The following is a 14,204-nucleotide window of genomic DNA, read 5'->3' on the forward strand; positions in this document are numbered from 1 at the left end:
AAATCAAGCGAACTGGATAGAATATGGGGAAAAATGCATTAACTTCTTTTTCAATCTTCAATATAGAAATGCTACCAAAAAAAATGTATTGAAACGTGTAACAAATGATGGAGTCATGCATGATTCACCGAATGATATTTTGAAAGAGGAAGTAAAATACTTTAAGGATATGTTTGTTCCAGCCTCCCCCATCTCCACTAACTGAAACTAATTGTATGGATTTTTTTCCCTAATAATAATGTAAAATTAACATCTGTACAAAAAGACTAATGTGAAGGCCAAATTACAGAGGAGGAACTTCTTGATGCAATTAAAGCCTTTAAGGCTGGGGAAACTCCAGGGCTGGATGGCATACGAGTGGAAGTATGCAAAACTTTTTTTGATATACTCAGAGGACCATTATTAGCATGTTTTAACCACTCCTATATAAAATGGTAGATTATCAGACACGCAACAAGAAGGTCTTATATCATTCTTGTGTTGTGATGCAAAAATCCTAGCAAAATGCTTGGCGCATAGAATTAAAAAAGAATTGTCAGATATTATTCATCCTAATCAGACAGGTTTTTTACATGGACGATACATTGGAGATAATATAAGACAAGTACTGGAAACAATAGAATACTATGAAATATCGGGGACACCAGGCCTGGTTTTCATAGCTGATTTTGAAAAGGCTTTTGATAAAGTACGACTGGAGTTTATATATAAATGCCCAGAATATTTCAATTTTGGGGAACCTCTTATAAAATGGGTTAAAGTCATGTATAGTAACCCTAGGTGTAAAATAGTAAATAATGGCTACATCTCAGAAAGTTTTAAACTATCGAGAGTAGTAAAACAAGGTTGTCCACTATCGGCATATCAATTTATTATTACCAACGAAATGTTAGCTGTTAAAATTAGATCAAACAATAATATTAAGGGATTAGAAATCCGTGGCTTAAAAACGAAGGTGTCATTGTACGCTGATGATTCAGGTTCTTTTAAAACCACAATTAGAATCTCTCCACGGCTTCATAGGATCTATATACTTTTGCTATCCTCTCTGGATTAAAACCAAATTATGATATTAGGTATTGGATCACAAAAAAATGCAAGTTGTACATTACCATGTAGTTTACCAATTAAATGGTCTGACGGAGATGTGGACACTCGGTATACAAATCCCAAAAGAAAGAAAGGATCTCACTCCAATAAATTGTTAAAGAAAGTTAGCAAAAATAGATAAGATCTTGCTACCATGGAAAGGAAAATACCTGTCTATTTGTGGAAAAATCACGCTGATTAACTCTTTAGTCATATCACAGTTTACCTATTTGCTTATGGTTTTGCCTACACCTAGTGACCCGCTTTTTAAATTATATGAACAAAAAATATTCAATTTTATTTGGAATGGCAAGCCAGACAAAATTAAAAGGGCCTATTTATATAACGAATATGAATTCAGAGGGCAGAAATTATTAAATATTAAAGCATTAGACCTCTCACTAAAGGCATCAGTCATATAAAAGTTATACTTAAATCCAAACTGGTTCTCTAGTAAATTGGTAGGAATGTCTCATCCTATGTTCAAGAATGCCCTTTTACCCTTAATTCAGATTACAACTGCTCACTGTCGATTGTTTGAAAAGGAAATAATCTCCAAAACATCGTTAATTTTTAAACAAGCCTTAGAAAGTTGGTTGCAAATTCAGTTTAATCCACCTGAAAAGACAGAACAAATAATACAACAAATATTGTGGTTAAAGTCAAAAATACTAATTGATTTAAAAAAATGTTTAAAAACAGGTATAATTTTAGTGAATGATATCAAAAAGGGACTGGTGGAGTTATGTCACACATGCAGCTAACACAGACGTATTACAACCAACTAAATGCAGCATTACCACAAAAATGGAGGAGGCAAGTAGAAGGGGAAAAAAGGAAGGAACTTGTATGTCAGCCCTGTATTAAAGAAAATAAATGGTTAAAGAAAAGTGTGATGAATAAAAACATATACCAATTTCATTTAAGGACCAAAAACCTGACATCTGTGCCATATACAGTTAAAGTCGTAAGTTTACACACATTTTAGCCAACTACATTTAAACTCAGTTTCACACAATTCCTAACATTTAATCCTAGTAAAAATTCCCTGTCTTAGGTCAGTTAGGATCACCACTTTATTTTAAAAATGTCAAATGTCAGAATAATAGTAGAAAATGATTTCTTTCTTTCATCACATTCCCAGTGGGTCAGAAGTTTACATACACTCAATTAGTATTTGGTAGCATTGCATTTAAAATGTTTAACTTGGATCAAATGTTTCAGGTAGCCTTCTACAAGCTTCCCAAAATAAGTTGGGTGAATTTTGGCCCATTCCTTGATTGAGGTCACGGCTTTGACTCCAATACCTTGACTTTGTTGTCCTTAAGCCATTTTGCCACAACTTTGGAAGTATGCTTGGGGTCAATGTCCATTTGGAAGACCCAAATGCGACCAAGCTTTAACTTCCTGACTGATGTCTTGAGATGTTGCTTCAATATATCCACATAATTTTACTTCCTCATGATGCCATCTAATTTGTGAAGTGCGCCAGTCCCTCCTGCAGCAAATCACCCCCACAACATGATGCTGCCACCCCCGTGCTTCACGGTTGGGATGGTGTTCTTCGGCTTGCATGCCTCCCCCTTTTTCCTCCAAACATAGCAATGGCCATTATGGTCAAACAGTTCTATTTTTGTTATCAGACCAGAGGACATTTCTCCAAAAAGTACGATCTTTGTCCCCATGTGCAGTTGCAAACCGTAGCCTGGTTTTTTTATGGCGGTTTTGGAGCAGTGGCTTCTTCCTTGCTGAGCGGCCTTTCCGGTTATGTCAATATAGGACGTGTTTTACTGTGGATATATATACTTGTGTACCTGTTTCCTCCAGCATCTTCACAAGGTCCTTTGCTGTTGTTCTGGGATTGATTTGCACTTTTCGCACCAAAGTACATTAATCTCTAGGAGACAGAACAAGTCTCCATCCTGAGCGGTATGACGGCTGCGTGGTCCCATGGTGTTTATACTTGCGTACGATTGTTTGTACAGATGAACATGGTACCTTTAGGCGTTTGGAAATTGCTTCCAAGGATGAACCAGACTTGTGGAGGTCTACAATTTTAATTCTGAGGTCTTGGCTGATATCTTTGCATTTTCCCATGATGTCAAGCAAAGAGACACTGAGTTTGAAGGTAAGCCTTGAAATACATCCACAGAAACTCCTCCAGTTGACTGAAATGATGTCAGTTAGACTATCAGACGCTTCTAAAGCCATGACATCATTTTCTGGAATTTTCCAAGCTGTTTAAAGGCACAGTCAACTTAGTGTATGTATGTAAACTTCTGGCCCACTGGAATTGTGATATAGTGAATTATAAGTGAAATAATCTGTCTGTAAACAATTGTTGGAAAAATTACTTGTGTCATGCACAAAGTAGATGTCCTAACCGACTTGCCAAAACTATAGTTTGTTAACAAGAAATTTGTGGAGTGGTTGAAAACCTAGTTTTAATGACTCCAACCTAAGTGTATGTAAACTTCTGACTTCAACTGTATGTCACTATGGCAGCTGCCATAGACAGGTTGGTTGTTTAGCAACAAAACAGACGCGTGCACAAATATGGGGCAAAACAGAACATGTTGGTTTAGATTGTTGACATCATGTAAACTATATTTTGTCTCCAATGTTTATTGAAAACAAAGTTGCACAATGAACACTTGTTATCTCTCAAATACATTGTTACAGTTGTTGGTTAGTAAGCAAGCACATTTTGCCATATTAGCATAGACGTGACATCAGTCAAAATACCTAAAAACAAGACATGGTTTCAAGAACAAGATAAAACTAGCTGAAATTAGCCACCTACTATTCCCCACATGGCAGTTTCTTGTCATTGTTGCTAGCCATCCAGAATCACAACATCACACGGCCTTCTGCCACGTTGTACACATCGTTTTTGTGACGTTCTCAGCTAACCTGTGTATATCTCTGCACAGCACTGGAATAATGAATGATATTTCTATGAATGGAATAAGAATTTTCAGAGAACCTGGGGGTGTTCTCTTCTATAACAGAATCCTAGACCTCCAACCGCACTTCAAGTCCTCAGACCTGATTGTTCACATAGAACAGTCATATTAACTGGTTGTCAAAACTAGTCGAGCGGCGCGGCCAAGGCATCATGTAACGCACCCTCTTCCAGAAGCTTGAGTTGGGCAGCGTCGACCCACGCCTTCCCTCCTGCCACATTAAGGGGGCACTCTTGCGGACCAGGTGCTGCAGGCCGGGGGGCAGGTGTGTGTAGCCACCCTCCCCCATGTCCCCCAGCTGGATGAGGATGACGCTCATCTTACTGTGGACCAGAGCCTGGTAGAGCCCCACCTGACAGTCATAGTCCTCCGCTGTGGTCAACGAAGACGAGTAGCCCCATTGGCCACATGAGCCTTGACCTCCTGAGCCTGACCATGTGCTTGAGCTGGGGGTCAGGATGACAATCAGCCTCCTGCTCAGCCGCATGCAGTCCTCCAACTCCATGCGGTCTGGGGACAACAGAACAGAGAGGAGCGGGAGAAGTTAACGTTTGACTTTTAGTACTGTTTTACTGTTACATTTGCTTCTTAGAGGACAGGACACAGTCTGAAAGAACCAACCTTCTCCAGGTAAGTCGTCTCTGCCGTGGATGAAGAGTCTAAAGCCACACTTCTGCTCCAGGACAGTGGGCAGAACGCTGCTCACAAAGTGATACACTTTCTCCTCCCTTTCCTCGTCTTTGCCATCCATCTGGTAGACAACGTAAGCATCATAGACCTTCCCATCTGAAAACACAGACAAAGAGGAGGTTTCTGTCAAACCTTAGCAGGAAAGGAATAGATAGAATTTAATCAAATCTATACAATTTGAACTGAAATTGAGTTGTTTTAATATAAATTTGCCCATTACTTCTACACTTGCAGTGGGATTGACCCCACCTGTTGAGAAGGGCCTACTAGGCCTACTGCAGACAACAGCACTGCACAATCAGTGGGCCATGCTTCAGTGTGGTGACTAAGAACTAAATGTAGTAATAGGTTTATATGGTATCCAATACTATATAGATCATGTAGGCCGAATAAGCATTTCTGTACAATGAAATATCTTAATGAACTAGCATCATTAAACTTCAGTGGGTGGCTAGATGTTCTTACCCTCAGATCGACCATAGCATTTGAAAACTCCACGGAAGAGGAGCGCCAGATCGATGTCAAACACTTTGATGGCCACAGCAGCTAGCAAGAAGAAGAGCAGTAGCACTACACATAGAACCATAAACATAAACCCTGTGGGGGGAAAGACAGGGAGAACACAACACCAAGAAAGTTAGAGTTTGCATGTGTGATTTTGTGTGTTATATTCAGTTGAAGTCGGAAGTTTACATACACCTTAGCCAAATACATTTAAACTCAGTTTTTCACAATTCCTGACATTTAATCCTAGGAAAAATTCACTGTCTTAGGTCCGTTAGGATCACCACTTTATTTTAAGAATGTATAATGTCAGAATAATAGTAGAGAGAATGATTTATTTCAGATTTCACATTCCCAGTGGGTCAGCATTGCCTTTAAATTGTTTAACTTGGGTCAAACATTTCGTGTAGCCTTCCACAAGCTTCCCACAATATGTTGGGTGAATGTTGGCCCATTCCTCCTGACAGAGCTGGTGTAACTGAGTCAGGTTTGTCTGCCTCCTTGCTCGCACGCGCTTTTTCAGTTCTGCCCACACATTTTCTATAGGATTGAGGTCAGGGTTTTGTGATGGCCACTCCATTATCTTGACTTTGTTGTACTTAAGTCATTTTGTCACAACTTTGGAAGTATGCTTGGGGTCAATGTCCATTTGGAAGACCCATTTGCCACCAAGCTTTAACTTCCTGACTGATGTCTTGAGATGCTGCTTCAATATATCCACATCATTTTCTTCTCTCATGATTCCATCTAGTTTGTGAAGTGCACCAGTCCCTCCTGCAGCAAATCACCCCCACAACATAATGCTGCCACCCCCGTGCTTCACAGTTGGGATGGTGTTCTTCGGCTTGCAAGCCTCCCCTTTTTTCTTCCAAACATAACAGTGGTCATTATGGCCAAACAGTTCTATTTTTGTTATCAGACCAGAGGACATTTCTCCAAAAAGTACGATCTTTGTCCCCATGTGCAGTTGCAAACTGTAGTATGTCTTTTTTATGCCGTTTTTGGAGCAGTGGCTTCTTCCTTGCTGAGTTGCCTTTCAGGTTATGTCAGTATAGGACTCGTTTTACTATGGATATAGATACTTTTGTATCCGTTTCCTCCAGCATCTTCACAAGGTCCTTTGCTGTTATTCTGGGATTGATTTGCACTTTTCGCACCAAAGTACGTTCGTCTCTAGGAGACAGAACGCGTCTCCTTCCTGAGCGGTATGACGGCTGCGTGATCCCATGGTGTTTATACTTGCATACTACTGTTTGTACAGATGAACGTGGTACCTTCAGGCATTTGGAAATTGCTCCCAAGAATGAAGCAGACTTGTGGAGGTCTACAATTTTTTTCTGAGATCTTCGCTGACTTCTTTTGATATTCCCATGATGTCAAGCAAAGAGGCACTGGGTTTGAAGGTAGGCCTTGAAATACATCCACAGGTACACCTCCAATTGACTCAAATGATGTCAATTAGCCTATCAGAAGCTTCTAAAGCCATGACAATTTTCTGGAATTTTCCAAGCTGTTTAAAGGCACAGTCAACTTAGTGTATGTATGTAAACTTCTGACTCACTGGAATTGTGATACAGTGAATTATAAGTGAAATAATCTGTCTGTAAACAATTGTTGGAAAAATTACTTGTGTCATGCACAAAGCAGATGTCCTAACCAACTTACCAAAAACTATAGTTTGTTAACAAGAAATTTGTGGAGTGGTTGAAAACCTAGTTTTAATGACTCCAACCAAAGTGTATATAAACTTCCGACTTCAACTGTATATCTGTGTGATGTTTGTTTAAGAGTGTGTGCACTAACCTCTTTGCTTGAGAGTAACCACTGCAGAAGTCCATTTCTGGTCGTTCATTGCAACACACGTGAACTTTGACTGGAGGTCCCTAGTAGTCACTGTGTTTATGGTCAGGATAGCCGTGAAGATACTCCGCATTGAAGATACCTCCACCTCACTACAGTAACACATACATATAAAACATTCACAAAGTGATTTCTAAACGGTGAATCTGGGGTCTTGTTTTCAAGGAAATGTGTAAATTCTGTTACCTTGTTCTCAAAAACAAGTGTGTGTGTGTGTGTGTGTGTGTGTGTGTTTGCGTGTATGCATGAATCCATGTGTGTGTGTGCATGCATGTGTGTACCTACCTGGTGGTGTTCACTGAGTAGTCTTGGTGCTGCGAGCGCACTTTCACTCCATTCATCTCCCACCACACGTGACAGTTGTCTTCAATGTTCTGCCCACAAAACGCTTCACACCTCAACTTCTTAGTGGTGTCTATGAAGAACAAAAGATACTCTGAAGACAGAGAGATATACCGGGCAAACCAAATCAAGCACAACACAAGTATTTGAAAGTATTTGAGCCCGGTTTGATCCCTACACAGGTCAGTGGTCTCTGTGCTTCCGTTTCTAGGCAGGTTGATCTGAGGAGGATGCGAGGCAGAGGGAGCTGAAGGAGACAAACACACAGTTTAGTCAGAAAGATACTTTTGGATACATTCAAAACGTTGTCACTAATGTTATTGATTGTTGCTGCCAAAAAGACCACATGTGATATGAGGGTTACTTTTGATTCTGTTTGATATAAATAGAGCCTAATGTACCTAATGTAGCCTAATAACCTGCTGTAATGTAGCCTAGAGTTTCCATGTTTGCTGACCCTGCTGCCATCTTGGATGAGGTTTCAGCAAATAAATAAAATGCTGAGAGGATTGACAGAGCTGTCATCAAGCCACAACCTACTTGCCTTTGATCTTTAGTCTCCTGGATGCAGAAGTGTTGAGAACCGTCCCATTGTGCTCCCACGTGCACACACACGTATAGATGCCCTCGTCTGCTTTGGAGGCGCCGTACACCCACAGATTTCTCTCAGACTCGTTTGGAATGGGACTGAAATTCTGAAATGAAAGACAATCAATTTGACAAACTTCTTTGCTGAAATAACAGTAACACACCTGATTCCACTCATCAAGAGCAGGTGCAATCCTTAGGAGATTTAGGACAGGACTTGAGAACCAATGTTGAATAGTTTTGCAGACTTGAAGTTTGTGTTAGCATTCCGGTCATGTTCAGTACCTTATACCAGGCTAAGTTCTCTTTTCCATCCTGGCACAGTTTTTCCACTGGGTCAGGACATGGGATAGCGATGTTGTCTGCTGACTCTGAGATACTGTTAAATAGGACTGAGTGATCGAACGGTTGGGCTTTGACCACAATCACCTCTGTCACAAAAATTAGGCAGGTGTCTGCTCCCTTTCTCCTGGAACATAGGCATATACAGTGGACTAGTTATCCAAAAGGGAACCAAAAGGGTTCTAACTGGGGGCCAGCCGAAGAACCCATTTAGGCTGTAGATAGCAAATGTTTTTTTCCAAGAGTCTATACAGCCTGAAACTAAGTAGTGTAAAAACTTGGCAAGTTTCATTACGAGTCAGAATGTTGAATACATTTTTATTACATGTTACCCTACCAGCTGTCTGTGTGGTTGGTCCTTCAGTGGGTCGAATTTTGAGACAAAATATCCACAGGAAAGTATTATTTAAGTGCCAATACTGCCATTGAAATTTCTATCACCTGGCACATGCTCAAAACCATGTAAACACCTGCAAAATTTCCGTCAGTATGCATGTATCATCGTGCATGTCCTTCCGTCTTGTGCTTGGCCTTAGGTCAGGAGAAAACATCTTTATTGCCACACACAGAGTTACGCATTTTGAATTCGGTAATAATAGTTCTGTGGATATTTTGTCTCAAATTTCAATCGACAGAGTAAGTTGAAATAGAATTTTATTCAATATTCGTGCAAGACAAGGGACCCTTAGGCTTTTTCTTGGTAAATGTGCATGCCTACCCTAGCCCTATGTACACATCCAGGTTCAACACTAACCCTAGACTCAACCCTCACCCTAACCCTCCCAAACAGGGCTCCCCTGCTCTCAATGACCAATTTAACCCCTAAACACACGCACACACACAGTTGTTGTATTACCAGTAGGTGTAGTACTGATCAGAGTCGTTGATTAAAAGGGGGAGGAAGAAGAGCACCGGTCCATGATGATGCACACGCTCTTCCTCAGAGGACGGGAGCTCTTGGGTTCTGTTTCTGTACCAGGTAAACTCAGTCACGCTGGCCCAAACCAACTCACTCAGGTCATAGTAGGCTGGCAAACTAAGGCCCTCCCCCTCTGTCACAGTAGTTTCATACTTGTCAAATAGTTTACATGGGGACTCTGCCAAAATATGAACATACATTACCCGATTAAGTTGCATGTGAAGGAAAAGAGGTCTATTGTTCAAGGTACAATATATTCACTATGCCTTGTAATAATAGGATGTAGAAATGTGTGAAATATGAAGAAGATGCTATACCTGTGTAATGACCTATTGTAGTGGGGTTTAAGGACATTTCTCTCTGGGCAGAAATCCTAGTCAAACTGAGGAGCAGAAACATGAGACCACCATCCACCAACTACAAGACAAGGGGAACAAAAAAATAATGTTACCTTATTGTAAAGTCGGACAGGAACTATCATTCCACACAAGACCCTATAATAAAACATCAGGACCATGTTTGACTTGTTTTTCAATAAATTACATACCTATTTTCAAGAGGGAATAAAATACATATGCAGAAAACATTTTTAGGTTCAGAGTGAAGAATTACTGAAAGAGCTTACCCTGAAAGTGAAGGAGCACATTTTCTGCAAAACAGGAACTTGCACCTAGAAAGAACAAAAGTCACATTTCCCTTTCAACATCTTGTTAGGATATCCTGTTATAGATACGTCGGAAATTATGAAAACTGAAATGTGAAAACTGAAACATAATATGGATTATTGAAATGGCCATTTAACATATCAAGCTTGAACGAAAAAAACATGACCTCTATGGAAAATATACAGTGTTTGCTAAAAAAAACAAAAAAAAACATCAAATCGCTTTGATGCTAATTTTCACAAGTATAACGTTTTTTTTTTTTTAACTCAGTACAAAACTCCTAACTGTTAACACTTAATGCAGAAAGTCACCTTCGAAACCTTTTATTGTGCATTAATTTTGTTTGGAGACGTATTTCACCACACAACCAATTATCCAAAATATAAGTTTACTGTGAAATACCATGCAAACTTTTATTTAATCAGCAAAAACAACATCTTCTCAATTTAGTCATATGAACAACCAGTTAAATCCATTAGAAAAAATGCTGTACAGTAAATTGCAGTACATTACACCGTTTTCACATTAGGCAATACACTTGCACTACCCATCAAATATACTGAAAATCTAATTGCCATAATTTCTGTGATCAAAGGTGTTTTCATTGAATACATCTTTCACAATAATTGATGCAAAATAGAAATGTATTGTTCAGATATAATTACAGCTAGGAATGAATCTTTTCCCCAAAATCTACCAAGTTTTAGTACAGGGAATAATTCATATTTATCCAGTGACCATTTAAAGCGTTTAAAACCAAGTTATGGTCACTATGCCAGGGTTGTCCCCAAATAAGTGAGCGCTGAGCCACCTTGTTGACTTGGCTGCGCCACTATGTAATGATTTCAGAGGAAATTAAACTGATATTTAGTAATGAGTATATCTTTGATCGCCAATGACATTGTTGTGAATTTTGAAACAGGCTGTTCATAAATTCAGAGCGTTATGTTCCTCAATTAATTCCAGCCAGGTCACCAGTGACACATGTCAGTATTAGACGTCCATCCATGTCTGAGGACGACCGGAGATGTAGAAACCGACCACTAGGGGCAACAGTGAGGGATGTTACCTTCAAGTAGGTTTCAGTTTTGCTAAGGAGTTGTGGATGGGCGTAGTAGTCAAACAAAAGTCCAATGAGCAAAGTTGCTAAGCTTGCTAGATAGCCGCCTTCAAAGAATGACAGAATACAGAGCATGATTCAGACCCCTTGACTTTTTCCACATTGTTACATTACAGCCTTATTATAAAATGGATTCAATTGTTTTTTTTCACACAATACTCAAATGATAAAGCAAAAACTGCTTTTTAGAAATGTTTAAAAAAAATATATATTTATATTTTAAATATGAGTCTTCTTGGGTGTGACGCTATAAGCTTGGCACACCTGTATTTGGGGAGTTTCTCCCATTTCTTCTCTGCAAATCCTCTCAAGCTCCATCAGGTTGGATGGGGAGTGTCGCTGCACAGCTATTTTCAGGTCTCTCCAGAGATGTTTGATCGGGTTCAAGTCCTGGCTCTGGTTGGCCCACTCAAGGACATTCAGAAACTTGTCCCGAAGCCACTCCTGTGTTGTCTTGGCTGTGTGCTTACAGTCGTTGTCCTGTTGGAAGGTGAACCTTTTGCCCGTCTGAGGTCCTGAGCTCTCTGGAGCAGGTTTTCATCAAGGATCTCCCTATCCTTTGCTCCGCTCATCTTTCCCTCGATCCTGACTAGTCTCCCAGTCCCTGCCACTGAAAAACATCCCCACAGCATGATGCTGTCATCACCATGCTTTACCGTAGGGATGGTGCCAGGTTTCTTCCAGACATGACACTTGGCATTCAGGCCAAAGAGTTCAATCTTGGTTTCATCAGACTAGGTGCCTTTTGGCAAACTCCAAACGGGCTGTCATGTGCCTTTTACTGAGGAGTGGCTTCCATCTGGCCACTCTATCATAAAGGCCTGATTGGAGAAGTGCTGCAGAGATGGTCTGTTCTTCTGGTAGGTTCTCCCATCTGCACAGAGGAACGATACAGTCATATCATTTGATGACCACACATTCTCTACCAAAGCTCTGATATGGGCAACAAGTACGAGACAGCGCAGAGAAGCGGAGGAAATGTTATAGATATATTTTGGCATGCATAGGCAAGAGACATGCTTTCATAATGCAACCTACAGTAGGCTATATGGATTACAGAGTTATAAAGTTAGGAATCTTAATGTGAGAAAGGAAATTTTGGGTGTCAGTGGAATTGGGACTGGATAGGAAAATAGCCTTGGCTATAGGACAGGAGAAGATAGAATCTTACCTCATGCCTCTCTGAATTGTTAACAGACTATGTCTGGGACAGAGGTGCCTATGTAACGAATTGTGCATAGGCCTATCACATTTGTGACTGTCTGAAGAGACACAATGACAGCTCAAAGAGGCACATGTTATTTTATAGGCTATACAGTGGGGGTTTCCAGTAGGGTTTATTAACTGCATTCGGGTCGCGTGTGCAGTCCAGGAGTGTCAATTATGCTTGTGTTTTCAATTAATGGTGACTTTGTGTGTAAACACCCTAGGTTAAAGGCTTCAATGCGACAACCTGTTTGGAGAATGTGCTGTTATTTTTTGCTAATCTGATGCTGCGTATGTTGTGTATTTTGTGGAATTGCATTATTGCTGACATCGGGGAATATATTGCGTCTTCCTGAGTCTTGTCATTACATTTTTGGAGGAAAAATGAAGAGTGTTCCCATGACAGCCCCGGGATCCCGGTTACCTATGTTAATCCCTAATTACAAAATAGGTGTACTGTAATCACATGAAACAAATGAAATGAAAATGAAACAAACATAAAGTTCAGCAGACACTAGTTTGCATCAAACCTGTCTTTAGCATTTGGCCAAAGGTTCTCATTGACACAGTAACTATCCTTATTGTTCATGAACCTGGGGAAAAACCTTTTGTCATGGCGAATCCAAGCCTGACATGCTGTAGGTCTGGATTAATGTCATTACATGCTTCATCCATGGCCTGAAGGAGGGTGGCTCATGGGGATGGCAATCATACACCTTCTGACACATTTCCTGCTGCTCTGGCTCGGCACTTCAGCACCCCAGAACCGAAACGATACAATGACCATCAGGCTAAAGTGCAGACTGTCAGCTCCAACCTGAGCGCATTTCACTGTAAGGTTTACACCTGTTGTATTCGGCGCATGTGACTAATACAATTTGATTTGATCCACATCGGGTGAACCGCCCATAACCACAGCACCGTCTGTACATAGTCCCCCCCCACCCCAGGAGAGCAAAAGCACTGGAACAAATTCACCCATACGTGCACTAAAGTAGCAAAAAATTCAGCACCTGGACTCACATTCCCAGCATTCAACAATACTCTTTCATGGTCCTGTGTGGCTGTTATTGAGAGCATGGCACTAGCAACACCAGAGTTGTGGGTTAGATTCTCACTGTGGTCACATACGAAAATGTGTGGATTCACTTTCGTCACTTTGCATAAAAGTGAATGAAAAAGTGTCTGTATTATTTTGCCAAGCTTATTTTATACTTAGTCAATAGAAAATCTGGTTAGAGTTTTGAAACAACTGCCTTTCTGATGATCTCTTTTGAGTTTTGTACAAAGCGTTGTGAAAACTTACCACATTCAAAGAAAAAGTCATCTGACAAATAGCATATTTTACAATAGTTTTTCAAATGTTGTACTGCACAGCTGGTGTACTGTAGATGCTTGCTGATTAGACAACCATGAACCATATTCTGATGACAATATTTCAACCATTGGAACCTAAACATCACAATTTCAACATAGATGCATACATTTCCACATATTGCCTGTTGAAGCATACTCAGCTTTGCACAGAAAAAACACACTTAAACTGAACTGTAATCTAATCAAATGAATTGCAAGCCTTACCTACGCAGCAATCCTCCCTTAGTCTAAAGGAGCATCTGAGTAGAATTTACACAGTAGGTGTATATCTGGAACTGGAATCTGCTAAACATGAGCAAACTGAGCAGTGTAAACTTTTCTTGTAGGCCGGAGTATGGGTAGTGCTTTCTAGCAGGTATTTGTATATTTCCATTAGGGAAAGCCTATTCTGTGAAGTGTGCAATAATTCAATTCTCCCTTGCAGTCCTAAGCAATGCAAGTTTTTAAGACTTTGGCAAAGGGTAAAATCTACAAAACTTATTCCACTCCGTTCGTATCAGATTCTAGTTTTGGGTAGAGGTCGACCGATTAATCGG

At 40.2% G+C, this 14,204-nt stretch overlaps 1 protein-coding gene across 5 annotated transcripts in view; it reads right to left on the reverse strand.

Moving 5' to 3' along the window:
- Positions 1-3,665: 3,665 nt before the first annotated feature.
- The window catches only part of st2 (ST2L protein-like), a 30,244-nt gene continuing 19,705 nt past the window's right edge, over positions 3,666-14,204 (reverse strand). For 2 of the 5 annotated variants that reach the window (XM_082968794.1, XM_082968795.1), the window contains 11 exons: positions 9,926-9,970; positions 9,618-9,717; positions 9,238-9,478; positions 8,325-8,508; positions 7,996-8,146; positions 7,630-7,698; positions 7,395-7,524; positions 7,053-7,201; positions 5,211-5,342; positions 4,677-4,841; positions 3,666-4,565 (listed from right to left, as the gene is read on the reverse strand). In XM_082968794.1, the coding sequence (XP_082824920.1) occupies positions 4,159-4,565; positions 4,677-4,841; positions 5,211-5,342; positions 7,053-7,201; positions 7,395-7,524; positions 7,630-7,698; positions 7,996-8,146; positions 8,325-8,508; positions 9,238-9,478; positions 9,618-9,717; positions 9,926-9,946 (1,749 nt within the window). In that variant the 5' untranslated portion in view covers positions 9,947-9,970 and the 3' untranslated portion in view covers positions 3,666-4,158. 5 annotated transcript variants of the gene reach the window in all.

This window comes from Salmo salar, chromosome 25 (assembly GCF_965601325.2).
Source record: "Salmo salar chromosome 25, fSalSal1, whole genome shotgun sequence".
Classification (NCBI taxonomy): domain Eukaryota; kingdom Metazoa; phylum Chordata; class Actinopteri; order Salmoniformes; family Salmonidae; genus Salmo; species Salmo salar.